The following is a 26,175-nucleotide window of genomic DNA, read 5'->3' on the forward strand; positions in this document are numbered from 1 at the left end:
TGCAGGGCTCCTCCTGCCTGGCCTCCCCACCCTTCCACCTGGCGGCCCTCCCGGACACCCCACGGGCTCTTGAGTCCTTGTCTCAGGGCTTCTGGAGGGGGCACCCCAAGCCAAGACTAGGCAAGAATGAGGCGAGTTATGAACAGCCACAGTCAGTCTGGTCCACGGACGCCACGCGCGTTTTATTTGTGGGTATACACACAAATAGGAAGAAGGAAAGGAGCCCCCTAGAGTGGATTGAGTCCAGCCGCCCACCTCCAAGCCCCCACCGCGGAGGGGGGCGTCACTGTTGGGTCTTCTCTGAAGAGGCCTGGAGGGAGGTGGGGTCTCCACGTGCCCTCGCCGTACCTGGCGAGCGCTCTGGGCCGGTGCCACCGGGTGGTCTCCTACCGGGGCCAGCCGTCGGCCAAGGGCAGCCGGCGCAGGACGGGCCCGGGCCGCAGAGGCTCTGCCAGGGACCGGGCGAGGAGCAAGGGGTAGGGGAAGGTCTTAGGAAAGTCGCCGGGGCCCCCGGGGGCCGGAGAGAGGCGCTCGGACTTGATGCTGACTGGGGGGGTCGGCGGGGAGGCGCCGCGGGTTGGGGGACCCTCCTCGCCCAGGCTTCGGCCCCCACTGCAGGGGGAAAGAGAGAGGGAGGCCGTGAGCTCAGCGAGGAAGGGAAGGAAGCCAGGGGATGGCACAGCGTGGGCAAAAGCTTGGCAGGAGGACCCTGGGAAAGGAGGGGGTGGCGGTCCCTCTTGGGGCCTCAAAATAGCCGCCCATCAGCACCGGAAGTGTGCGCAGTACCAGGGATGGCCACCAGGGGTCAGCAGCGGCCGGGGCTTTGGAGGACCGGGACACGCAGTCGTCAGGGCACTTACCTGGGCTGAGATGGCACGGCGGGGGGCCCATCACCCCTCGAGGGCTGCCAGGGGGCCAGGGTGGGGGGCTGCAACAAGCCAGGGGGCGGTGGAGGGTCTCCCAGGCCATATTCTGGTGGGCAGGAATTGGGGGCTGAGGCCTGGACCTCTCCTTAAGCCTCTTGCAAACCTAACCACCCCCAGTGACAGTTTTGAGTTCTGGTGGGTGGGAGAGTGTGGAACCCCCAGAGGGCAGGAGTGCGGACGCTTCCCAGGCGGGGCAGGGCAGGTTAGTGGGTGTACCTGGGGGGCCTCCGGGGAGGAAGGGGAAGCTCCCCAGCGGGGGTCCGGGGGTTGCAGTGGAGCAGGGGTTCTGCAGGCCACTGTAGAGGCTTCTCTGTGCGGAGAGAGGGTGAAGGGGAAACTGAGGCCCACACCTAGGTCGCCCTGCTTGCCCTCATCAGCCCTGCCACACCCTCCCCTCACTCACGGAGGTGTTTAGTCCCCCTCGGGGCCCAGCCAGGCCACCAGGCAGGTCTGACCTCCGCCCTTCCGTCGGCAGGTACAGTGGGGGTGGTGTCTTGCTGGTGAGGTGGCTTGGTGAGAAGAGAGGGTGCACCAGGCCTGGGGAAGAGGAGACCCCAGAGAGAGAGGACAGGCAGGCCATGTCAACTAATGAAGTCTGAGGTTTAGAGGTGATGCACGCAGGCTGGCAGTGCCAGAGCCAAGATGCACCCAAACAGCCCCTCAGGACCTCACCCCTGCTCCACTGTCCCATGCTCACCTGGGGGCCCGGCTTTGGGGGCTGCTGGTCGGAAGGGAGATGGGCGGCTCTGGGCAGGCAGTGCTTCCCCAAGCCCACTGGGGTCACAGCCTGGTGGCGGTAAGGCCCCGTATACCACGTCTGGGCTGGGCATAGCAGGAGCTGCAGGCTGTGGGTACAGAAGGGATGGGTCAGAGGACCCCAGGCCAGATGGGGGTGCCAACTCCAAGGGAGAAAATCCTGATGAGTTCAGGGGCCCAGCTCTACCTTCAGGAAGCCTTTGCTCCACCTCCCACCAGGCTCCCTACCTGCTCCTCCCCCTGCCCTAACCCTACAGGCTGGGGGAGCTTCTGTCTGGCTCTGCCTGTCCTTGACAGGTAGGTCCAGAGCCAAGACCTCTCACTTAGTGTAGAGTTGGCACTGAGGGGGTTGCACAGAGTGTTTGATGAATCGAAGATGAAATGAAGGAAGGAACTGTTTGCCTGTTGAACTCTTATTCATCCTTCAAAGCCCCAGCTACAGTGCCCACTTCTCAAAGAAGCCTTTCCTGCCCAACCACGTGGAGACCTGCCTCCAAACTCTAGGATCCCCGGCTCTAAGCCCCTCTCTCAGTACCAGCCTCAACGACTTGGGCCTAGGAAGTAGGAGGAATGCCTCATTCACAGGGCCAGGGAGTCACTTACATACAGCCGGGGTCGGGGCAAGGCCGGATCACCCCCTTCGCCTGCCAGCCTCCGAAACTTCTCTCCTGGCTCCTCAGGCCCTTCATCTGGCTCCAGCTCTGGCCCATCGAGGCCAATGCCCCTCCGCTTCAGCGTCTGTGGGGACAGGAGACAACAGGGTAGACCCTTACCCCTACCCCACCCAGAGAACCCAGTTCTATGGGAGAGGGGACAGACCATCCCCACCCAGCTCCGTGAGTGGGGAGGAATGCAGGCATGGCCTGCTCTAGCCAAACCCCACTGACCAAACCCCAGTGAGTTACCATCTAGCAATTTCCTCCCCTGGGACCGGAGAGCCCAAGGACCTGCCCAGATCAACACAGCAGGAGCTGAGATCCACGCAGGCCTGTTGGCGCTGTCCTAATGCTGCTCCTGACATGACTCCAGGACCTCCATTCTGCCCCCCCCTTGCAGCCTCATAGCCTGGCATCAAAAGCTGCTTAAGAGGCCAGGCATGGTGGCTCATGCCTACAATTCCGGCACTTTGGGAGGCCGAGGCAGGCAGATCGCTTGAGGTCAGGAGTTTGAGACCAGCCTGGCCAACATGGTAAGACCTCCATCTCTACTGAAAATGTAAAAATTAGCCAGGCATGGTGGCGTATGCCTGTGGTCAGAGCTATTTGGGAGGCTGAGGCAGGAGAATCACTTGAATCCGAGAGGCGGAGGTTGCGGTGAGCTGAGATTGTGCCACTGCACTGCAGAGTGGGCGACAAAGCAAGACTCGTTCTCAAAAAAAAAAAAAAAAAATGCTTAAGAAACGCCAGCAGATTTCCTGAGCTGCCTTCTCCTGGGGCCACAGAACCGCATGCTCCTGGACCCCAACCTCTTCTTTGCCAACTTCTGCCCCACACTTTCAAAACACTGCGGACTCCCAGGCCTAGTCCCAGCCCGCTGCTCTTTGCAGCCCTTAGGCTTTAGCTTCCCATCCCAGTGAAGACTCCTCTGTCTTTCTTATTTATTTATTTATTTATTTATTTATTTTTTGAGACAGAGTCTTGCTCTGTTGCCCAGGCTGGAGTGCAGTGGCACGATCTCGGCTCACTGCAACCTCCGCCTCCCGGGTTCAAGCAATTCTCCTACTTCAGCCTCCCAAGTAGCTGAGATTAGAGGTATGAGCCACCACGCCCGGCTAATTTTGGTATTTTTAGTAGAGACTGGGTTTTGCCATGTTGGCCAGGCTGGTCTAGAATCCCTGACCTCAAGTGATCCGCCCGCCTGGGCCTCCCAAAGTGCTGGGATTGCAGGTGGGAGCCACTGCGCCCTGCCCGATGTGCTTTATTTCTGCTGTTCCCCAGAAGGGCTCCCCCACTCCCAAATGTTAGAAGGAGTGGAGGGGCCCTTCTAGGGAGCAGCAGAAATAAAGCACGTCAGCCACAAAGCCAGATGAAGACGCTCATCTTTTGTGCAAACCAAGAGTCCCTGGGCTCTGCGAAAGCAGCGTGCATGGGGCCTTGTGGGGCTGGGGAGGGGGACCCGGGGTACCTCGAGGATGTCAGTGTTGGTGCGGCTCTCGTGGGGCTCACTGTACTCCGTGTACTTCAGCAGCACGCGGTCCATGTCTGTGCTGGCATACTGGAAGAGGCGGTTGGCACTGTTGAAGATGATGAGGGCTATCTCACAGTCACAGAGCACGCTCAGTTCATAGGCCTTCTTCATCAGCCCGAACTTCCGCTTGGTGAATGTCACCTGGACCGAGGACCCGCAGGGGCAGTGGAGAGAAGAAGAAGAGATGAATGTGGGGTGGTGTGGGGGAAGTGGCAGCGCCTAACTCTTCCTCGAACATGCCTCAGGATTCTTTCTGGCTGCACTGGTAATTCTCATGTCACAACCTGGCAAACTCCTACTGGAGCTTCAAAACCCAGCCCAAATGTCTGGGAAGTGTGCCTTGGCTTCCCAAGCAGAGCCCACATGCTCTCTCTGGGCTTTCCCAGTTCTGGGCCTCCCTCTGTTCTGGCCCTCTGAGTTGGGTGTGGCTGTGTCAAGCTCCATCTCCCCTATGGCTGGGGTTCCAGTCATCAGGGAGAATAAATGAATAAATGATCATGAAAATGAGCAGGCTGGGCGCGGCGGCTCAGCCTGAGGTCCCAGCACTTTGGGAGGCCGAGGCAGGAAGATTGATTGAGGTCAGGAGTTCGAGGCTAGCCTGGGCAACATGGTGAGACCCCGACTCTACTAAAACTACAAAAATTAGCCTAGCCAGGCGTGGTGGCGGGTGCCTGTAATCCCAGCTATTCAGAAAGCTGAGGCAGGAGAATCACTTGAACCCAGGAGGCGGAGCTTGCAGTGAGCTGAGATCACTCCACTGCACTCCAGCCTGGGTGACAAAGTGAACTTCATCTCAAAAAAAAAAAAAAAAAAAGGAAGGACAGAAGGATGGAGGGAAGGAGGGAGGGGAGGGAAGGAGGGAGGGAGGGAGGGAAGGAGGGAGGGAGGGGAAACAAGAAACACTGACAGACTGGGCATGGTGGCTCATGACTGTAATCCCAGCACTTTGGGAGGCCGAGGCGGGCGGATCACGAGGTCAGGAGTTCGAGACTAGCCTGGCCCACATGGTGAAACCCCGTCTCTACTAAAAATGCAAAATTAGCTGGGCGTGGTGGTGTGCCCCTGTAATCCCAGCTACTCAGGAGTCTGAGGCAGGAGAATCACTTGAACCTGGTAGGCAGAGGTTGCAGTAAGCCGAGATCACACCATTGTACTCCAGCCTGGGCAACAGAGTGAGACTTCATCTCAAAAAAAAAAAGAAAGAAATGCTGACACGGCATCAGGACTCCTCATGCCTCCTCGTTCCCCTGCAGTTCAATTGGTCAGGTCAGTCCCTTGCCTAGGCCATGCCCCCTGCTAGGAATGTCTTTCCCAGCCACTGTTCCACCCAGTGAACTCACCTGCCGATTCCTTTGGTCCAGGATGCGGGAGATCTGGATTTTTTTCCTCCCCATTGTCCCAGGCTGAGTGGAGCGATCTTTGTCTAGGAGGAGAAGCGGGAGAGGACAGAGTGAGTGGGTGGAGAGTGGGGAGGGGTACCCCAGCCTCACACCTCTCCTCTGTCTGCCGCTGCCAGCCACTGAGGGGAAGATGATGGGGTAAATCAAGGCAGGCTGGGTCACTGTCGCAGACCCCGCCCCCGGCCAGCCTGAGGATGCAGTACAGGCTCAATAAACATGTTTAGACCAAATGGGGCATGGTGGCTCACACCTGTGATCCCTAGCACTTTGGGAGGCCAAGGCAGGAGGATCACTTGAGCCTAGGAGTTTGAGGCCAGCCTGGGCAACATGTTGAAACCCCGGCTCTACAAAAAATGCGAAAATTAGCCAGGCATGGTGGCACACGTCTATAGTCCCAGGTACTCCAGTGGCTGAAGTAGGAGGATCACTTGAGCTGGGGAGGTTGAGGCTGCAGTGAACTATGATCTTGCCACTGCACTCCAGCGTGGGCAACACAGTGAGACCCTGTCTTTAAAACAAAAAGAAAAGAGAATAATAGAAACGCCTCCTGCTCTAGCAGGAGGATGCAGGCACACTCTGGAAAGGCCTCAAGCTCAGAGTCCTTGGGCCAGGGTGTGGGCCTGGCATCCACTTGGTGACTTGGAAGAAATCCTGTGCCCCGCTCAAGGAGATGTGAGATCGCCCTGGTAGGGGTCCCAGAAGGAGGAGACTGCTGGACTATGCTGGGGTCCAGGCTTTCCCCAGAGACCCCTATGCGAGGTTCCTGGGAACAACCGAATCATGTGGCCTGTCCTGCAGCCGCCACCCTCTGTACAGACGTCCCCTGACACCCCAGGGGACGTCCCTGCTCCGCCAACTGTGAGACCACACTCCACCTCCCAACCTCTACCATGTCACAGGTGACTGAGGCTTCAGGCAAGGGGCCTCTCCAGGGTCACGCGGACCTGTGCTCCGGCCTGACCTTCCCTCTGACCCTCAGGGCAGCCCTCAGCACAGAAGGCCCTTTCCCCAGGCCTCAGTTTGCTCTTCTGTGAATGGTCTGGTAGGAAACGCTGAGCACCCACCACCAGGCTTGGCAACAAGTTATCAAGAAATCCAGATCAGGCCGGGCACGGTGGCTCACGCCTGTAATCCCAGCACTTTGGGAGGCCGAGGCAGGCAGATCACTTGAGATCAGGAGTTCGAGACCAGCCTGGCCAACATGCTAAAACCCCGTCTCTATTTTTTTTTTGAGATGAGTTTCACTCTTGTTGCCCAGGCTGGAGTGCAGTGGCGCGATCTCGGCTCACTAAAACCTCCGCCTCCCAGGTTCAAGCGATTCTCCTGCCTCAGCCTCCCGAGTAGCTGGGATTACAGGCGCTCTCCACTATGCCCAGCTAATTTTTGCATTTTTAGTAGAGACGAGGTTTCACCATGTTGGTCAGGCTGGTCTCAAACTCCTGACCTCATGATCCCCCCATCTTGGCCTCCCAAAGTGTTGGGATTACCACCACATCTGACCCACCCCATCTCTATTAAAAATGCAAAAATTAACCAGGTGTCGTGGTGCACACCTGTAGTCCCAGCCACTTGGGGGGAGGCTGAGGCAGGAGTGCCACTGCACTCCAGCCTGGGTGATAGAGCAAGACTCTGTCTCAAAAAAAAAAAAAAAAGAAAAGAAAAGAAAAAGAAATCCGGCTGGGCACGGTGGCTCATGCCTGTAATCCCAGTATTTTGGGAGGCTGAGGTGGGTGGATCACGAGGTCAGGCGTTCGAGACCAGCCTGGCCAACATGACGAAACCCCACCTCTACTAAAAATACAAAAATTAGCCAGGCATAGTGGTGGGCGCCTGTAGACCCAGCTGCTCAGGATGCTGATGCAGGAGAATCCCTTGAACCTGGGAGGTGGAGGTTGCAGTGAGCCGAGATCCCAAGATTTTGACAGCCTGGGCAACAGAGCGAGACTCTGTCTCAAAAAAAGAAAGAAAGAAATCCAGATTGTTCTCTGGGAGTGGCCACAGGGGCTTCCCAGACCCCTGCCCAAGCGGTCTGGGCAAGGCCCTCCATTATCCCGGGCCCAGAAGTGTCAGATACCTCGGCTGGCATATATGGCATGCTGTGTGACCCCAGGCACACCCTCTGCCCTCTCTGGGCTGGGTCTCTGAGCCCCCACAACTATGTAGAGCCCAGGCTGTCGGTCCCAGACCCTCAGCTCCAGCTTGACTTGCTAAATTTAACCTCCAAGGCTAATTTTAATCCCCAGCCGGAATCGGGCCTGTTCCCACGGCTGGGATATGTTGCCCCCACCCTGATGGGTCCCTGGGGGGTGGATGGGGGCCTTGGTCCGGAGGTCCCAGTGCCAAGATGACTCCGGAAATGCCCCTGATGCCCAGGGTCCCATGAGAGCAGCGGCAGGGCTGGGGCTTAGGCCTGAGTCTCTTAAGCCTGGAAGACCTGACTCGAGCCCCTTCTCACTCTGTCTGTCCGCATTTTAGACATAGACACCATGGCTAGGGCAGAGGTCATGTGATGGGGGAGAACTGGGAAGTCTCTCTCTGCACTGAGACCCTGAGAGCTGAGACAGGAAGTGAGTTCCAGGCAGAAGGAACAGCAGGTGCCAGGGCCCTGAGGAGGGACAAGAAACAGCTATGAGGTTGGAGGAAGGGTGGGGATGAGGCCACAGAGGTTGGGCCACTCTAGGCCTCCTTTTGGGTTTCCTTCTTTTAATTTAATTTATTATTATTATCATTATTTTGAGACAGAGTCTCACTCTGTCGCCCAGGCTGGAGTACAGTGGCATGATCTTGGCTCACTGCAACCTCCGCCTCCCGGGTTCAAGTGATTTTCCCGTTTCAGCCTCCTGAGTAGCTGCGATTACAGGCATGCAGCACCACACCCGGCTAATTTTTGTATTTTTAATAGAGACGGGGTTTCACCATGTTGGCCAGGCTGGTCTTGAACTCCTGGCCTCAAGTGATCTGCCCGCCTTGGCCTCCTAAAGTGCTGAGATTACAGGTGTGAGCCACCATGCCTGGCCATATTTATTTTTTTGAGACAGAGTCTTGCTCTGTTGCCCAGGCTGGAGTGCGGTGGTGCGATCTCAGCTCATTGCAGCCTTGACCTCCCAGGCTCCAGTAATCCTCCCACCTCAGCCTCCTGAATAGCTGGGACTACAGGTGAGTGCTACCACGCCCTGCTAATTTTTGTTTTCTTTTTGTAGAGATAGAGTCTCACTATGTTGTCTAGGTTGGTCTCAAACTCCTGGCTGGAAGTGATCCTCCTACCTCAACCTCCCAAAGTGCTGGGATTCCAGGTGTGAGCCACTGTACCTGGCCCACTGTGGGCCTTCTGAGCTGGAGGAGGGCTGTGGATTTTGGTCTAAGAGTGATGTGGAGCTATGAGAGCATATTTTATTGTATTTCCTATTGTATTTTATTTTTTATTTTTAATATATATATATTTTTGAGATGGAGTTTCACTCTGTCACCCAGGCTGAAGTGCAGTGGTGTGATCTCAGCTTACTGCAACCTCTACCTCCCAGGTTCAAATGATTCTTCTGCCTCAGCCTCCCAAGTAGTTGGGACAACAGGCACGTGCCACCATGCCCAGCTAATTTTTGTAGTTTTAGTAGAGACGGTGCTTCACCATATTGGTCAGGCTGGTCTGAAACTCCTGACCTCATGATCCGCCCGCCTCAACCTCCCAAAGTGCTGGGATTACAGGCATGAGCCACTGTGCCCAGCCTTTTATTTTATTTTTTGAGACAGAGTCTTGCTCTATCACGTAAGCTGAAGTGCAGTGGCGCAATCTTCACCTCCCGGGTTCAAGCAATTCTCCTGCTTCAGCCTCCGAAGTAGCTGAGATCACAGGTGTGCACCACCACGCCTGGCTAATTTTTGTATTTTTAGTAGAGACAGGGTTTTGCCAAGTTGGCCAGGCTGATCTTGAACTCCTGACCTCAAGGGATCTGCTCGCCTTGGCCTCCTAAAGTGCTGGGATTCCAGGCGTGAGCCACTATGAGAAGGTTTTAAGCAGAGAAGGGATGGGGCTTGGTTTATTATTTTAAGACTCAGCTCATGGCTTCCATGGGGAGCAGGTCTGTTGGAGGCCGCAGTGGAGATGATGGGCGGCTGGAGAGAAGGCAAGGGCTGTGTCCGTCTTGACAGAGACTGGGGGTAGGGCCCCCTCTGTGCTAGGCCTGTGCCTTGCACTTTAAGTCACTGTACTCCAGGGTACTTTAGTCCTCCAGAAGCCAGCAGGCCCTACACCAACTCTGGAGGCAGGCCTGACAGGTGCAGATGAACTCACGCAGGAGTTTCACTCTCCTGAACCCCAGTGACATTGGAACCAAAGCCATCCTCCACTCTAGCCCCTGAGGGAATCTACCCAACCAAACACAGCTCTGAGCATGGCCCCCTCCTGCTCACACACTCTCCATGGCTCCCCACTGCCCTTATGAGAAAGTTCTAGCACCTAGCCTGGCATTCAAGTCCTCTTCCCAAATCAGCTCTTGCCTACTTCTCTCTCTTCGATAAATATCTCTGACTAGAAGGACTCTTTCCCCTTTTTCACCAAGCCAACTCCTATCCAAACGTCAAAACCCAGTTCAAAAAACCCATTCCTCTAGGAAGTCCTCCCTGCCATTCTTCTGGTCTCCCAGAGTCACCATCCTCCCCCAGGTCAGATTCCATGGCATTGGGGGTATATATATCCAGATTTGTCTCCTCCAGACTAAAAGCCCCTCTGGATCAGGGCCAGGAATGGACAGTAAGGTTTGGTGACCAGAGTAGATCAACAGAGATGTCACTGACACCGTCTACAACCCTACAGCTTCCCTCAACAACTTCCTCTCAGACTGCCCCAGCTGATACCCTGCCCAGAAATACATGCACATGCAAATCCAGCCACTCAGCGTTGACCTGTCTCGGGCCCAGGTGTGAAGGGCCAGGCAAAGAATGCGGAGGCGGCAGGCCGGAGTGTGCATGTATATTTGTAGTCACATGCAAATCCCTGCCCAGAGCCGCAGACAGACCCTGGTGGCCCATTCTCCAGATGTTGGTGTGATCGGAACTGCTGGGGGAGGTGGCAGCACAGGCTGAATGTGCCAGGCACGAGGGGGGAAGCTGAGGTTGGGGGAGGCCTCTTCCGCACACACATACCCTCCCTGCTTTGTCCAGCCAGAAATCAGAGAGCTGTGGCATCTGCCCAGAGCAGAGGCAGAGAGGTGAACCTATTGACCAAGGAATGGAGCAGAGAAGAAAGAACAGGAGAAGAAACCCACGAGAGCTTCTTGGGGGAGGAGGCGTGTAGTTGGATATAGATGCAGAGGCTAGATGGGAGCCTGAGTAGAAGGGGAGGGAGGTGGGAATTTGAAGCTAAGAGTCCAGTACCTTCCTACTCCTTTCATTGCACCCTCATACTTAGCATTTATTAAGCATCAACCTGTGCAAGTCACTGAGCCAAGCTGACCTCAGAAGAAGTAGAAAGCTTAAGTAGACCAACAACCATAGAAGATTAGAAAGGTGACTCAGGACCTACCATTAAAAAGGTAATAAAGTGGGCTGGGCACAATGGTTCACACTTGTAATCCCAGCACTTTGGGAGGCCGAGGTGGGAGGATTGCTTGAGCCTAGCAGTTCAAGACCAGCCTAGGCAACATAGCGAGACCCCTATCTCTAAAAAAAAAAAATTTTTTTTTTAAAGGCAATAAAGTTCAAGGCTGCAGTAAGCTTTGAGCCGCTGCACTCCAGCCAGGGCAACAGAGTGAGACTCTGTCTCTAAAAAAGAATAATAATTTCAAAATTAAAATAATAACTAAAAAACGTGTTTAAAGGCAACAGGCCCAGGTGGTTTTACAGCTATTTTCTCAAATCTCACAGAACAGGAAAGTGCAGCATTATTTCAGTGAACTTAGATCTTTGAAATAGACGGGATCTAGCCAAGTCACTTTTTTTGTTTTTGAGATGGGGTCTTCCTCTGTTGCCCAGGCTGGAGTTCAGTGGTGCAATTATAGCTCACTGTAGCCTTGAACTCCTGGGCTCAAGTGATCCTCCAGCCTCAGCATCCCGAGTAGCTGGGATTACGGCTATGTGTCACCACACCCAGCAAATTTTTAAAAACTTTTTATAGAGATGGCGATTTGCTATGTTTCCCAGGCTGGTCTCAAACTCCTGGCTACTCCCAGATACTTCCAGCTACTTGAGAGGCCGAGGTGGGAGGACTGCTTGAGGCCAGAAATTGGAGACCAGCCTGGGCAACATAGCAAGAACCTGTCTACACAAAAAGTAAAAATTAGCTGCATGCCGTGGCACACACCTGTAGTCCTGGCTATGTGGGAGCCTGAGGCGGGAGGATTCTTTGAGCCCAGGAGTTCAAGGTTACAGTGAGCGACGATGATCTTGCAAGCTCTTCCACTTCCAGCTCTCATGCATTGCTGGTGGCAGAGGAAAAAGGGACAAGCACTTGGATAATTCTCTGACATCTACTAAATCTGAACAGATGCCCACCCTGTGACCCAGGAATTCCGCTCCTCGATGTTCAATATTCATGCAAGAGAAATGGGTCCAAGTTACACCTGAGGACACAGACAAGAATGTTTTCTACAGCTTCATACATCATTGCCTCAAACTGGAATCAACATGGAAACCCTTAATGGGAGAGCTGGTCAACACTTTCTTGTCGATTCTATGATCAGTTATAGCACAGCACAGAAAAAGGGTGCATTCTCGCTGCACACAACCACGTGGATGAATCTCAGAGACCATTGGCCAATTCGACGATCCCAGACTCCACCGAGAGGATGCACTGTGTGATTTTATTTACATGAAGTTTCAGAACAATCAAAACTCACTGATGCAGCTGGGCGCAGGGGCTCAAGCCTGTAATCCCAGCACTTTGGGAGGCCAAGGTGGGCAGATCACTTGAGGTCAGGAGTTTGAGACCAGCCTGGCCAACATGGCGAAACCCCATCTCTACTAAAAATACAAAAATTAGCCAGACGTGCTGGCATGTGCCTGTAATCCTAGCTACTCAGGAGGCTGAGGCAGGAGAATAGCTTGAACCCAGGAGGCGGAGGTTGCAGTGAGCCAAGATTGTGCCATTGCACTCCAGCCTGGGCGACAGAGCCAGACTCTGTGTCAAAAAAAAAACAACAAAAAAAAACCCTCACTGAGGCTGATGGACATCAGAGAGCACTTTGGTCACCCTGGGCAGAAGCTGTGATTAGGCGGTGGCCCAAGGGGGAAGTCCCAGGGGCTGGGGAAGTCCTGTTCCTGGATCCAAGGTTTGGGTACACAGATGTGTTCAGTTTGTGCAAATGTGTTGAGCTCAACTCTACTGGTTTGTGCATTTTTCTTCGTGTGATTTATTTCAAAAGGAAGATTTCTTTTTTTTTTTTTTGAGGTGGAGTCTTGCTCTGTTACCCAGACTGGAGTGCAGTGGCATGATCTCAGCTCACTGAAACCTCCACCTCCCAGGTTCAAGCGATTCTCCCGTCTCAGCCTCCCAAGTAGCTGGGATTACAGGCACCTGCCACTGTGCCCGGCTAATTTTTGCATTTTTACTAGAGATGGGTTTTCACCGTGTTGGCCAGGCTGGTCTTAAACTCCTGGCCTCAGGTGATCTGCCCACCTCAGCTTCCCAAAGTGCTGGGATTACAGGCGTGAGCCATGGTGCCTGGCCCAAAAGGAAGATTTCTTAAAAAGCTTCCAGCCAGAGCAACATAGTGAGACCCTGCCCCTAAAACAAACAAAAAAAAAACCAAAAAAAAAACTAGGGCCAGGCGCGGTGGCTCACGCCTGTAATCCCAATGCTTTGGGAGGCTGAGGTGGGAGGATCACTTGAGCCCAGGAGTTCAAGACCAGCCTAGGTAACATGGCAAAACCCTGTCTATAGGAAAAAAAAAAAAATTAGCTAGGCGTGGTGGCATGCCTGTGGGCCCAGCTACTCAGGAGGCTGAGGTGGGAGAATCACTTGAGCCCAGGAGGTGGAGGTTGCAGTAAGCCAAGATCACACCACTACACTCCAGCCTGGGCGACACAGCCCGATGCTGTTTCAGAAAAATATATAAACAAAAATAAAAAAATTTATACAGGCGTGGTGGTGCACCCCTTAGTCCCAGCTACTCAGGAGTCTGAAGTGGGAGGATCACTTGAGCAGGGGAGGCAGAGGTTGCAGTGAACTGAGATCCTGTCACTGCACTCCAGCCCAGGCAACATTGTGAGACTCTGACTCTAAAATTTTTTTTTCTTTTTTTTGAGACAGAGTTTCGCTCTTGTCGCCCAGGCTGGAGTGCAATGGCGCAATCTCAGCTCACTGAAACCTCGTCCTCCCCAGTTCAAGCAATTCTCCTGCCTCAGCCTCCTGAGTAGCTGGGATTACAGGTGCGCACTGCTACACCCGGCTAATTTCTGTATTTTTAGTAGAGATAGGGTTTCACCATGTTGGCCAGGCTGGTCTCGACCTCCTGACCTCAGGTGATCCACCCGTCTCGGCCTCCCAAAGTGCTGGGATTACAGGCGTGAGCCGCGGTGCGTGACCTAAAAAAAAAAATTAAATTAAAATTAAAAAAAAAAAATTAAATCTAGCCAGGCATGGTGGTGCCTGCCTGTAGTCTCAGCTACTTGGGAGGCTGAGGCGGGAGGATCACTTGAGCCCAGGAGGTGGAGGCTGCAGTGAGCTATGAGTGGGCCACTGCACTCCAGCCTGGGTGACAGAGTAAGACCCTGTCTCTAAAAATAAAAAAGCTCCCTGCTGCTTATGGCTGCTGTGGGGAGCAGTGTCTGTTCAGGCTAGAGTGAGGTGACAGGAAGAGGCTGGGCCAGTGGGAAATATGGAGTTTGAATGGAGACAGGGGTGGCACCTGGGCAGAAGTGGACTTTTCATTTGGTGACCAAAGGGGCAGGATGTGCTGGTGACCTGGGATAGAAGAGGAGCCTGGTGATCCCAGGCCTGAGCAATGTGGGGGTGAGGGGGAATTGGGAGGACAAAAGAAGAGCTCAGGAGTGCGGAAGCATCAGAAACTCTCTGGCAGTATCTGTGGTCACTAAGTCAATCAACAAACATTACCCTGAAGTCCTTCAAGCCATAGATTATCATCTCCCCAGCCTGACGAGGCCCCTTAGCCCCCCAGTAATGGAGATGGGGTGCTGGAGGGAATCTCACCCTTCCCCTGACCCTTCCCCTCTGGCCTCTCTGCGTGGTAGGACTCAGTTTTCTCACCTGTTAATTGGGGGTGAGAATCCTTCTCCCACCAGCTGGGGAGAGGGTAGGGAGCAGGGGTCTACTGAACTTTTTTTTTTTTTTTTTTTTTTGAGACGGAGTCTCACTCTGTTGCCCAGGCTGGAATGCAGTGGCGTGATCTCGGCTCCCTGCAACCACTGCTTCCCGGGTTTAAGCGATTGTCCTGCCTCAGACTCCTGAGTAGCTGGGATTACAGGTGCACACCACCACACCCAGCTAATTTTTTATATTTTTGGTAGAGGCGGGGTTTCAGCATGTTGGCCAGGCTGGTCTCAAACTCCTGACCTCAAGTGATCTGCCCGCCTTGGCGTCCCAAAGTGCTGGGATTACAGGTGTGAGCCACCACACGGGGGTCTCTATTGAACTTTTCTTCTGGCTTCTGGGAAACCAAAAGGAAGAAGGTCCGTGTCTTGGAACTGGGGGCGCTGAGTCAGTACAGCATCCTGCAAGACCACCTTGAAATACTGTCATCAGTCACCTGCTTCCTCACCCGTAAAATGGGTCACAGGATCCTAACCTCACAGGCTTTGCAGCATGGGTTTAAGAGAAAAGATTAGGAACAAGTCAAGTTCCCTTTCTTGGCACCCCTGCGGGACTTTACTGGGGGGATGAGCTGCAGAGTCACTTCGCCAGACCCCTGAGCCCGCAGGGAGGCCACGGCTTGGCGGAGGAACCCAGGCCGGGAAAGGAGAAGTGAGAGGCAGGTGGGTTGGGTGGGGGTGGGGGTGAGGGCCCGCGGGAGGCGGTGAAGCGGGGAGGGGGCGCTGCTCCCGGGCCCTGCAGCGAATCAGGCCTGCCGCCCCGCCTCACGCAACCCAGGCTGTGGTTTCATCACCTGCTCCCCAAGTACCTCATTATGGGCGACAGGAAGAGCCCCTTGGAAAGCCAGGACCCCCCCTCCCCTCTCCTGGGGGCTCCAGCAGCTCCGACCCCAGCTGCAGGCGACCCTCCCTCCCCAGCCAGAGCCCTGGGCTCGCCTCCTCCCCGGGGGCCTAGGGAGGTGGTACCCAGGTGGGGAGGCATGTAGGTGACCTGGCGACCTGGCTCAGTTCACAGCGGCCCCTGGAGCCCCGCACCTGCCCTCAGGGACTCAGGGGAGATGGTGGGCTTGGGCAGTGACTTCCCTGTTGCTGAGCTTCTCTGGAACTCAGTTTCCTCCTCCGGAAAGTCGGGGGGCAGCAGGGGCCACCTGGCTGAACTGAGGGGAGGGGCTTCACAGTAAGGTGCTTTACAGATGCGGGGAGCATTTGTGGTCGATGGGCCCTGATGCCTCTCAGAAGGCCTTGGGGTCACCTCTCCATCCTGGGGGAACCCAGCTCAGATTGCGGGCCCCAAAAAGTCCCTGGTGGAGTGCTAAGGGACAAGGGTGGATGGGGTTGGGGATCACTCCATCCTTGTATGGGCATAATGGGAGGTAGAAATATTCCCCACACACGGAGACCCCCAAACAGAGCCGCAGAAAATCCACGGATGCCCGAAACAACAGATCCCCCAAATACACAATGATTCCTCCTGCGAAAGTCCCCAAAATACATGCAGTTCACGATACGCCAAACCCCCCAACCCACACAGCTCTGCAAACACACACATCCCCAAAACACATCCTATTCCCTCTGCATAGACAGACCCCAAAAACACTTAGACACACCCAGACGCCCCAACCCATGCCAATCACCCAAACACACAGACACATACAGATCTCCCTAAACACATGGACGTCCCCCAAATACACACAGACCCCTTTCCCCTGAACAACGTGGAGACCCCCACCAGACGCATGCAGACTCTTCCAAACATATACAGACTCCCCTCAATCCATGCTGGTCCCCCATTACACAGGTAGGGCCCCCCCATCCCTGCAGTGATACCACCCACACTCCGGCTTTCTTCTTTTTTGTTTTTTTTTTGAGACAGAGTCTCACTTTGTCACCCAGGCTGGAGTGCAGTGGTGTGTTCTCTGCTCCCTGCAACCTCTGCCTCCCGGGTTCAAGCGATTCTCCTCCCTCAGCCTCCCCAGTAGCTGGGATTACAGCCATGCGCTACCACACCCAGCTAATTTTTGTATTTTTAGTACAGACAGGGTTTCACCATGTTGGCCAGCTGGTCTTGAACTCCTGGCCTCATGTGATCTGCCTACTTCGGCCTCCCAAAGTGGTGAGATTACAGGCTACCATACCTGGCTGGGTTTCCTCTTTTTAATTATTATTATTATTTTTTTTTGAGATGGGGTCTCACTCTGTTGCCCAAGCTGGAGTGCAGTGGTGCCATCATAGCTCACTGCAGCCTCCTATTCCTGGGCTTAAGCATTCCTCCCACCTCAGCCTTCCCAGTAGCTGGGGCTGCAAGCACACACCTAATTTTTAACCAGACTATGCCAGGCTAATTTTTTTTATTTTTGTAGAGAAGGGGTTTAATTTTATCACACTGGCTGGTCTTGAACTTCCGGCCTCAAGCTATCCTCCTGCCTCAGCCTCCCAAAGTGCTGGGATTACAGGTGTGAGCTACCACACAGGCCTGGCTTCCTTCCCAAGGCCGGGTGGTCTCCACCCACCGGGGGTGAAATGCAGGCTGGGGGCATCTGAGGCTAGATTTGAATGGGTAGTGTTTGAATCCAGGAATCTTAGAATGTTCCAACTGGAGAAGGCCCCATGGGGGTCCTTTTTTCCATAGGTCCCTCTGGCACCCATGGGGAAAGTGAGGCCCAGTGGGGAGCCCTCAGACCCTCCTTCCCACCTCTCCCTGGGCCTGCTCCTGGGAGGGACAGCTCCTGTTCGTGGGGCAGGAGTCCAGGGTGAGTGGGACCCCCTGTGGGACGCCCCCTCTGCTTCGCTCCAGGATCCCATTTTGGCCATGCACAGAGAGGCCAGGGCTGGGGCTGTAGGCCAGTCAGTCCAGGATTCAAATCCTAAACCCACCACTTGCCCACTGCGTGATGCTTTCTGAGCCTCGGTTTCCTGTGTTTGCAGGGGTCCCTGCAAACTCCCCATGTACCCACCCACCTCTCTCCTCACTTGAAAAGGTGTCATCTACCAGCAGACTCCCAGCCCACCTTCTGCCCCTTTGGGGGCATCTGCAACACAAGCCCCAAACTGATTCCCTACTTGCCCATCACTCTCCCTTTGCCCGGACTGTGTCCAATCCCGGGGCACCCTTCTAAGTTTGCCCAAGTCCAGGAGTGTCTCCATGTCCTCTAAAGACCTGCAGAAAATCCTCTTTCTGGAGGCACCAATCTTTTTTAATGTTTATTTTAATTTTTTCAGGCAGGGTCTCATTCTGTCACCCGGGCTGGAGTGCAGTGGTGTGGTCTCGACTCACTGCAGCCTGGCCCTCCCAGACTCAAGCGATCATCCCACCTCAGCCTCTGGAGTAGCTGGGAGTAGCACGACGCCACACCTAGCTAATTTTTGTATTTTTTTGTAGAGCTGGGGTCTCCCTATGTTGCCCAGGCTGGTCTCAAACTCCTGGTCTCAAGTGATCCTGCTGCCTCGGTCTTCCATAGTGCTGGGATTACAGGTGTAAGCCACCACGCCCGGCCGAATTCAACTCTTTCTGCAGCACCCAGCCCTATCAGATTTTCTGGTGTGTGTTTCTTTATTGCTTTCTTTGATGAGCATCTCACCCTGCCGGCTCCCCAGCGCCTAGTACCTAGAAGGCCCTCAATCACCCTTCCCTGAATCAACGAGCAAACAACTCCTTCACAAACAGAAGAAACACTGGCAACTTGCTCAGTTTTCTGTTTTTCTTTTTTCTTTTTTTGAGACGGGGTCTTGGTCTGTCACCCAGACTGGAGTGTAATGGCACAATCTGGGCTTACTGCAACCTCCGCCTCCCAGGTTCAAGCCAATCTCTTGCCTCAGCCTCCCGAGTAGCTGGGGCTGCAGGTGCCTGCCCCTCCACGTGGCTAATTTTTTGATTTTTTGACATCTTATTTTTTGTAGAGACAGGGTCTCACTAGGTTGCCCAGGCTGGTCTTGAACTCCCGAGCTCAAGCAATCTGCCTGCCTTGGCCTCCCAAAGTTCTGGGATTATAGAGGTGAGCCACCACACCCAGCCCTACTTGTTTTTTTCTTGAGATGGGTTTCGCTCTTGTTGCCCAGGCTGAAGTGCAGTGGTGCGATCTCAGCTCACCGCAACCTCTGCCTCCCGGGTTGAAGCGATTCTCCTGCCTCAGCCTCCCTAGTAGCTGGGATCACAGGCACGCCCCCACCATGCCCAGCTAATTTTATATTTTTAGTAGAGACAGGGTTTCTCCATGTTGGTCAGAATGGTCTCGAACTCCTGACCTCAGGTGATCCACCTACCTTGGACTCCCAAAGTGCTGGGATTACAGGCGTGAGCCCGGCCCTACTTGTTCACTTCTCATTGAAACACCTCATGGTCCACACAACAAATTTAAGGCCCCATCCGGCCCACAGACTGCCAGTTTGTGGCCCCTCCTCTAAACAACCTTCACAGCAAAACAGCCACTTGGACAGTGCTGATGCTCCTCTCAGGCCAAGGAACTGGCCCTCTGAAGGTCCCACTGCCCAGCTTGGGAGAAAACCACGTCCAGGTGACCATCCATGTCAAACCTGACCTGGCACAGGCACCCTCACCTGCCAAGAAGGCCTGTTCCAGGCCGGTTGCAGTGGCTCACGCCTGTAATCCCACTATTTTGGGAGGCCGAGGTGGGCAGATCACTTGAGGTCAGGAGTTTGAGACCAGCCTGGCCAACATAGTGAAACCCCATCTCTACTGAAAATACAAAAATTAGCCGGGCATGATGGCGGGCGCCTGTAATCCCAGCTACTCAGGAGGCTGAGGCAGGAGAATCACTTGAACCCAGAAGTCAGAGGTCACCCAGCCCATGGAGCCAAGACAGACCCCGCAGTCTGAATTTGACCCTGCTGTCCCATGCAGGCTAGAGTCCAAGGCCCTCTCAGGCCCCCAGTGATGTCCCCTAAGCCACAGTAGTGGCTGCAGGGACAGCCCAAGGTTTTCCTCTCTTTGTTCCAGAGAAAGCTCTCCCTGTGGGGCCTCAGAAATTTATCCCCAGATGCCCCAGCCTCCCTGCTTGGGAAATTAGCACATCTGTCAGTGCTGGGCAGAAGGGACTCTGCCCATAGCCTGGCAGCCCCAAGATGCAGCCAGCAGGGACCCCAAGATGGGGCTTTAGGACACTGTCAGTCCCCAGTATCTTCCCGCAGAAATGTCTGGGAGCCCATCAGGTGCCGGGGATGCAGGAGCAGGGAGTGGGCAGAGCAAGGCCTCCCCCATTACCCAGTCTGATGGGGGAGGCAACAGCGGCCACATAACCGTATCTGGGAAGAAGATCTTCAAGGAAGAAATTCAACAGGGGGAGGCAGTGGAGGGTGGCAGGGAGAGAGCTGCTTTGGACAGAGGATCCAGGAGGGCTTCTCTGAAGAGGAGTGGTCTCGAGGAGGACAGGACACCAGCCACGGGGTGGTGACGTGTAGGGGTACCATATATGTAATCCCAGCTACTCAGGAGGCTGAGGTGTGAGAATTGCTTGAACCCGGGAGGCGGAGATTGCAGTGAGCCGAGATCGTACCACTGCACTCCAGCCTGGGTGACAGAGCAAAACCCTGTCTCTGAGGTCTCAGGGAGGTGGGAGCCAGGCGGACACAATGGCAGGTACAAAGGCCCTGAGGTGGGATTGTGCTAAACAGGTGGGTTCCAGAAGCAGGCAAACCCCATGCGGCTGGGGTGGAGTGAGCGAGGGGTGGCTGGAGACAGAGAAGGTCAGAGAGGCATTGGGGGACAGAGAGAGGGTGGACCGTAGAGCAATAGGGAGCCATGGAAAGTGTGTGAGGAGGGGAGGACTGTGGTCTGATTCGGAATTTTCAGAAGACCCTGTGGCCTGTTGGAGCAGGAAGCCAGGCCAGCATCCAGCTGGGGATGGTAGGGCTTGGACCAGGCACAGGCCGCAGGTTGGAACGGTGGGCAAGGCAGGCCCATGCCCACGGCAGCCATGACTCTTACTACAATCCACCTCCATTTCTCCCTTCCTCAGGCCCCACCTTGACCTTGGGTGAACCTGGGCTTGGAGGGAAACAGCACACGGCAGAGGGCGGAGAGGAAAGGGGCCTGGATGGGCTCACAAACACCTCCGCTTGGTCACAGCCCAGATAGGACCTTCTGTTATTGAGCCCTTACTGTCTGCCCGGGCCCACACTCCACCTCATTTACATATAAGACCTGCCTGACCCCCAGACACCCCAGGGAAGCAGCGATAGTTGCCCTGTTTTACACAGGAGTGGGCCACATGGTGAGACCTCCAGATCCCCACCCAATCCTGGGCTTGTACCCCAGGGCCATCATATGGCACCTCAATCTCACCACCCCCACCAAGCCCAGAATCACCGTCACAGGGTCCAAGAAACTCAATCCTGGGCCGCAGGGTATCAGGGTAACCACACAAGTCCCCAAGATACAGCCCAAGAGAGGCCCTTTGGGGGCTGAGAAATGGGATTTAACTTCCTTGCCCACCCCATGGGGATTCACAGGCCGGGGCTGGGGCGAGTTCCCTGACCCCAAAAGGGATCCCAGACACACTTCTAAGTCGTCTCAGAAAAATGGCATCTGGTTGGGCTCATGCCTGTAATCCCAGCACTTTGGGAGGCCGAGGCAGGAGGACCATTTGAGCTCAGGAGTTCAAGACCAGCCTGAGCAACATAGGGAGACCCCCATCTCTACTTAAAAAAAAAAAAAAGCCAGGCAAGGTAGCACTCCTCTACAATCCCAGCTACTCGGGAGACTGAGGTGACAGGATGGCTTGAGCCCAGGAGTTCAAGGTCACAGGGAGCCGTGACTGCAACATTCGAGGAAAGAAAGACAGAAAGACATGTGTCTCTAGACCACTCTGTGCCTTGAATTTTCCAGAAGGGCAGGGCGTGGTGGCTCATGCCTCTAATCCCAGCACTTTGGAAGGCCGAGGTGGGCTGATGGCTTGAGCCCAGGAGTTCGAGACCGGCCTGGGCAACATAGGGAGACCTTGTCTCTATAAATAAATAAATAAATAAGTGGGCCACGTGTGGTGGCTCACGCCTATAATTCCAGAACTTTGGGAGGCCGAGGTGGGCTGATTGCTTGAGCCCAGGAGTTCGAGACCAGCCTGGGCAACATAGGGAGACCTTGTCTCTATAAATAAATAAATAAATAAGTGGGCCAGGTGCGGTGGCTCACGCCTATAATCTCAGAACTTTGGGAGGCCGAGGTGGGCTGATTGCTTGAGTACAGGAATTCAAGACCAGCCTGGGCAACATGACAAGACCCCATCTTTATATATATATATATTTTTAAATTAGCTGGTCACAGGCTGGCCACGGTGGCTCACACCTGTAATCCCAGGACTTTGGTAGGCCAAGGCAGGTGGATCACCTGTGATCAGGAGTTTGAGACCAGCTTGGCCAACATGGTGAAACCCTGTCTCTACTAAAAATACAAACATTAGCTGGGAATGGTGGCATGCACCTGTAATTCCAGCTACTCAGGAGGCTAAGGCAGAAGAATCACTTGAACCTGGGAGGTGGAGGTTGCAGTGAGCTGAGATTGTGCCATTGCACTCCAGCCTGGGCAACAGAGTGAGACTCTATCTCAAAAAAAAAAAAAAAAATTAGCTGGGTGTGCTGGTGTGAGCACATATTCCTAGCTCCTCAGGAGGCTGAGGCTGGAGGATCACTTGAGCCCAGGAGGTGGAGGTTGCAGTGAGCTGAGATCACACCACTTTACTCTAGCCTGGGCAACAGAGCAAGATGCTGTCTCAAAAACAAAAAAAAGAAAGAAAGAAAAAAAAAACCTCTTCCAGAAGGCCAAACACCCAACATGTCTATACTCATTGCACCCAAGTTGGGGTGAGCAAATGTTTTAAATTCCCCTTCTCTTCTTAATTTGCATTTTCCAGATGTCCACCTGGTTGGGTCATAGTTTAACCAAATAAATCATTCGTTGGGATGGGAAAGCCAAGAGTGGGTTCAACTTGCTTGGCTCACAGGAGCTGCCACAAAGTTCAGAGAGGTGCAGCCACCTGTTGGGGGTCACAGAGAGAGGAGGGAGAGGAAGCTGGGCCCCGTGCCCCCAGACTCTGTTCTCTTGGGGGACTAAGGCATGGCCTTGAGCTCCATCCTTTTTTGAGGGGCCCAGTGTTACTACCTGGCCTCAGCCTTCCCTCCTGCAAACCAGCTTCCTGCTCTCTAAGATGACACCCCAAGATCCTAACAGTCCTGAAATTCTGTTTGCTGGAGGCCAAACTTCCCCCTTACTGCACAACAGGAAGGGGACATGAGGGAACAAGGCTGCCTTTTTAGAAAGGCCTTTTCACCTCTGGAAATCAGTCCTCACACACTGGTTCTCCAAAGTTGAAATACTTTTTTGTATCCAGTTTCCTTCACTCCAAGAGTCTGAGAGTTCTTGTCGTGAATGCCCAAAGTCCAGGGGCCCTGCCCTTCCCCAGGGATGATTCTTGGCCGGGCTAGCCTGAGGTCTTTATTATTGTTTTGTTTCTTTTTCTTTTTTTCTTTTTTTTTTTTTGAGATGGAGTTTCGCTCTTGTTGCCCAGGCTGGAGTGCAATGGCACGATCTTGGCTCACCGCAACCTCCGCCTCCCGGGTTCAAGCGATTCTCCTGCCTCAGCCTCCCGAGTAGCTGGGATTACAGGCATGCACCATCATGGCTGGCTAATTTTGTGTTTTTAGTAGAGACGGGGTTTCTCCATGTTGGTCAGGCTGGTCTCGAACTCCTGACCTCAGGTGATCCGCCCGCCTCAGCCTCTCAAAGTGCTTAGATTACAGGTGTGAGCCACCGTGCCTGGCTATTTTTTTGTTTCTTTTCTTTCTTTTTTTTTCTTTTAGAGACAGGATCTTGCTCTGTCACCCAGGCTGGAGTGCAGTAGCTCAGTCATAGCTCACTGCAGACTTGAACTCCTCGGCTCAAGTGGTCCTCCTGCCTCAGCCTCCTGAGTAGCTGGGACTATACACATAAGCCACCACACCTGCCTAATTAAAAAAAATTTTTTTTTTGGCCAGATGCGGTGGCTTACTCTTGTAATCCTAGCACTTTGGGAGGCTGAGGCGGGCAGATCACATGAGACCAGCCTGGCAAACATGGTGAAACAACGTCTCTACAAAAAATGCAAAAATTAGCTGGTCATGGTGGCACACGCTTGTAGTCCCAGCTACTCGGGAGGCTGAGGCAGAGAATCAATCACTTGAACCCGGGAGGTGGAGGTTGCAGTGAGCCAAGATTGAGCCACTGCGCTCCAGCCTGGGTGACAGAGGGAGACTCTGTCTCAAAAAAAAAAAAATGTTTTTAAAGCCGGGTGCAGGGGCTCATGCCTGTAATCCCAGCACTTTGGGAGGTTGAGGCAGGTGAATCATTTGAGGTCTGGAGTTCAAGACCAGCCTGGCCAACATGGTGAAAGCCCAACTCTACTAAAAATACAAAAACTAGCCAGGCGGTAGTGGCACGTGCCTGTAATCCCAGCTACTTGGAAGGCTGAGGGAGGAGAATTGTTTGAGCCTGGAAGCTGGAGGTTGCAGTGAACCAAGATCACCACTGTACTCCAGCCTGGGCGACAGGATGAGACCCTGTCTCAAAAAAAAAAAAAAAAAAAAAAAGAAAAAGAAAAAGAAAATGGGGGTCTCACTATGTTGCCCAGGCTGGTCTCAAACTACTGGGCTCAAGTGACCCTCCTGCCTCAGCCTCCCAAAGTGCTGGGATTACAGGCATGAGCCACAGCATCTGGCCAGCTATTTCTGACTAATTGGGTTTGCAACTAGAGGTTAGGTGGCCAAGGATCCAGGTCACCCATATCTGCAGCCCTGGACCCCAAAAGAGACAGGGAGGGAGGACTGTGACCGTGAAAGTAATGCTGCCGCCACCTTGTCATGTGCTAACAACCACACGGGGATGTGACTCTTGTTCCTGTACCCATTGAGGCAGAGGGAGGAGAGTTGGCCCCGGCAGCTGTTGCTCCCCCATTCCAAGGTTTTGTGCCTACCATCCTGCTGTGACAAACGAGTGTACACCCACAGCAAGAAGGCATAGGGTTGTGCACAGGGGATGCGCTAATGCTAAAGGAGTGCACACCAGGAGAGAAGGACATCGCATGCCACATCATAGAGCTCACAGACACATAATAGGGCCTCACAGCACCATGATTTTGGACACACAGCTAACTCTCCAACTCCCCAACTCACACCAAACCTCTGACGCAGAGCCCTTGGACACACAACTTCCAGACCCACACCCTTCAGACACACACCCTTTGGAGACACAATCCCCTCCTACCACAACCTCCGGGACTCACCACCCCACGACACACACCCCTTTAGACACGCACCCCACCCTGGGACGCCCAGCAGTACACCCGGACCTCCAAAACCCACCCAGCCCGCAGAAGCCGTTCAGAGGACACCACAGGAGTCTCAACCCGATATGACACCAACCTGCTCGGCCTGGGCCCTGGGACGCTGGGCGCACGGACCTGCGGAGGCTGCACGAAGATCAGGAGCCCGCGGCCGCAGGTGCCTTGGGAGCGGGCGGCCCTGCCCCCGGGAGCTGATTGGGCGGGACGGGCTTATTTGCATAGAGGGCGTCACCCTGGAGGCGACGATGGGCGGGCACTCGGGCGTGGCCCCGCCCCGGGAGTTCATGGGCCTGGGACTCAGACGCGAAAGGATGCTGGGGCGCCATGGGTGGGGGCGCGGATAAGGAAGAAGCAGAACGGAGGCAGGGGGCTGGATCAGACTGGCCAGGCTTTCCCCGCCCTCACTGGGCGCCCTTGACCTTACTGCCGACCCCTGACCCTACTGTGACCCTAACTCTAATTCTAAACGTGTTCCTAACTCGGCCCAACTTGCCTGGATTAATTCTATCCTGAGTGAAATAGAACTCCGATCCCGGACCCCGTCGGCCCAAGGAACCAAGCCCTCCTCGCAGGCAACGCTGACCCTCGCGCTGGCTAGAATGGAAAGACTGCAAGACGGGGCTCTGGGGTGGCCTGTGTAGCCTCACTCAACTGTGCCTCCTGGGGCCAGATATGTGCTCCCACAGGGAGTGACAGACCCTCCTCAGCTACTGGTCCCTCAATCCCGCACCACCTGCCTCTCCACAGTCCAAGACAACCACACTGCTTCCACCAACCACTTCCCTCTCCCCGCTAGAGGCTGTTTTCTAAACTTCAAAGGTCAGCTGTGAGGGGCCTTCCAGGATTGGACCCCAGCCCAGACCTCTAAATCCACCCCTTCCCCTGGGATCTCAGCACAGGCCAGACCCACAGGAAGATCAGAGCGGGGGTTGGTGAATGTATCAATGTGAAAAGAATTACAGGATAAAGATGGCTCTGGGCTGGGCACTTCTGGAGAAGCCACCCGCCCGTCTGGGACAGGCAGGGAATCCATGCACTCCCCTAACCCTGTGGGGTCAGGCTTGGGCCAGAGGAGGGATGGGAGGCTGGGACAGGCCAGAATTGGGGCAAGGGCTGTGCCAGAGGAGTCAGGGAGGGTTTCTCAGAAGAGGGGGCATTTGTGCTGGGCTTTCAAGTAAGTGTAGGAGTTTGCCACTAGCAGAAAGGTTTTTCTTGTTTTTTTTTCTTCAAGGCAGGATCTCACTCTGTTGCCCAGGCTGGAGTGCAGTGGCATGATCACAGCTCACTGCAGCCTCGACCTCCTAGGCTCAAGCAATCCTC

At 54.5% G+C, this 26,175-nt stretch overlaps 1 protein-coding gene across 3 annotated transcripts; it reads right to left on the reverse strand.

The window, feature by feature from the left end:
• Window positions 1-155: 155 nt before the first annotated feature.
• MEF2B (myocyte enhancer factor 2B) lies at window positions 156-25,019 on the reverse strand. Of its 3 annotated transcripts, none has more exons than XM_024236404.3 (9): window positions 11,565-11,680; window positions 5,210-5,292; window positions 3,807-4,010; window positions 2,286-2,420; window positions 1,624-1,771; window positions 1,330-1,463; window positions 1,143-1,236; window positions 861-972; window positions 156-612 (listed from the first exon to the last, which is right to left on the reverse strand). In XM_024236404.3, exons 1-9 carry the CDS (start codon window positions 11,674-11,676, stop codon window positions 387-389), a joined length of 1,248 nt encoding a protein of 415 aa, XP_024092172.1. In that variant the 5' UTR covers window positions 11,677-11,680; the 3' UTR covers window positions 156-386. The 3 variants fall into 3 exon arrangements, with proteins under 3 accessions (XP_024092172.1, NP_001192125.1, XP_054394481.1); NM_001205196.3 differs by lacking the exon at window positions 11,565-11,680 and adding an exon at window positions 24,935-25,019 and having other exon boundaries at window positions 157-612; XM_054538506.2 differs by lacking the exon at window positions 11,565-11,680 and adding an exon at window positions 5,520-6,124 and having other exon boundaries at window positions 163-612.
• Between the last annotated feature and the right edge of the window lie 1,156 nt (window positions 25,020-26,175).

Source organism: Pongo abelii, chromosome 20, assembly GCF_028885655.2.
Source record: "Pongo abelii isolate AG06213 chromosome 20, NHGRI_mPonAbe1-v2.0_pri, whole genome shotgun sequence".
Taxonomy (NCBI): Eukaryota; Metazoa; Chordata; class Mammalia; order Primates; family Hominidae; genus Pongo; species Pongo abelii.

Coding starts and splice junctions, on each gene's coding strand:
- MEF2B (XM_024236404.3), bottom strand. CDS start 11,676: ATGAGAGCTGGAAGTGGAAGAGCTTGCAAGATCATCGTCGCTCACTGT. Junction 1,237..1,329: donor GAGGGGGACTAAACACCTCC/GTGAGTGAGGGG, acceptor CTCTCCGCACAG/AGAAGCCTCTACAGTGGCCT. Junction 613..860: donor GCCGTGCCATCTCAGCCCAG/GTAAGTGCCCTG, acceptor TTCCCCCTGCAG/TGGGGGCCGAAGCCTGGGCG.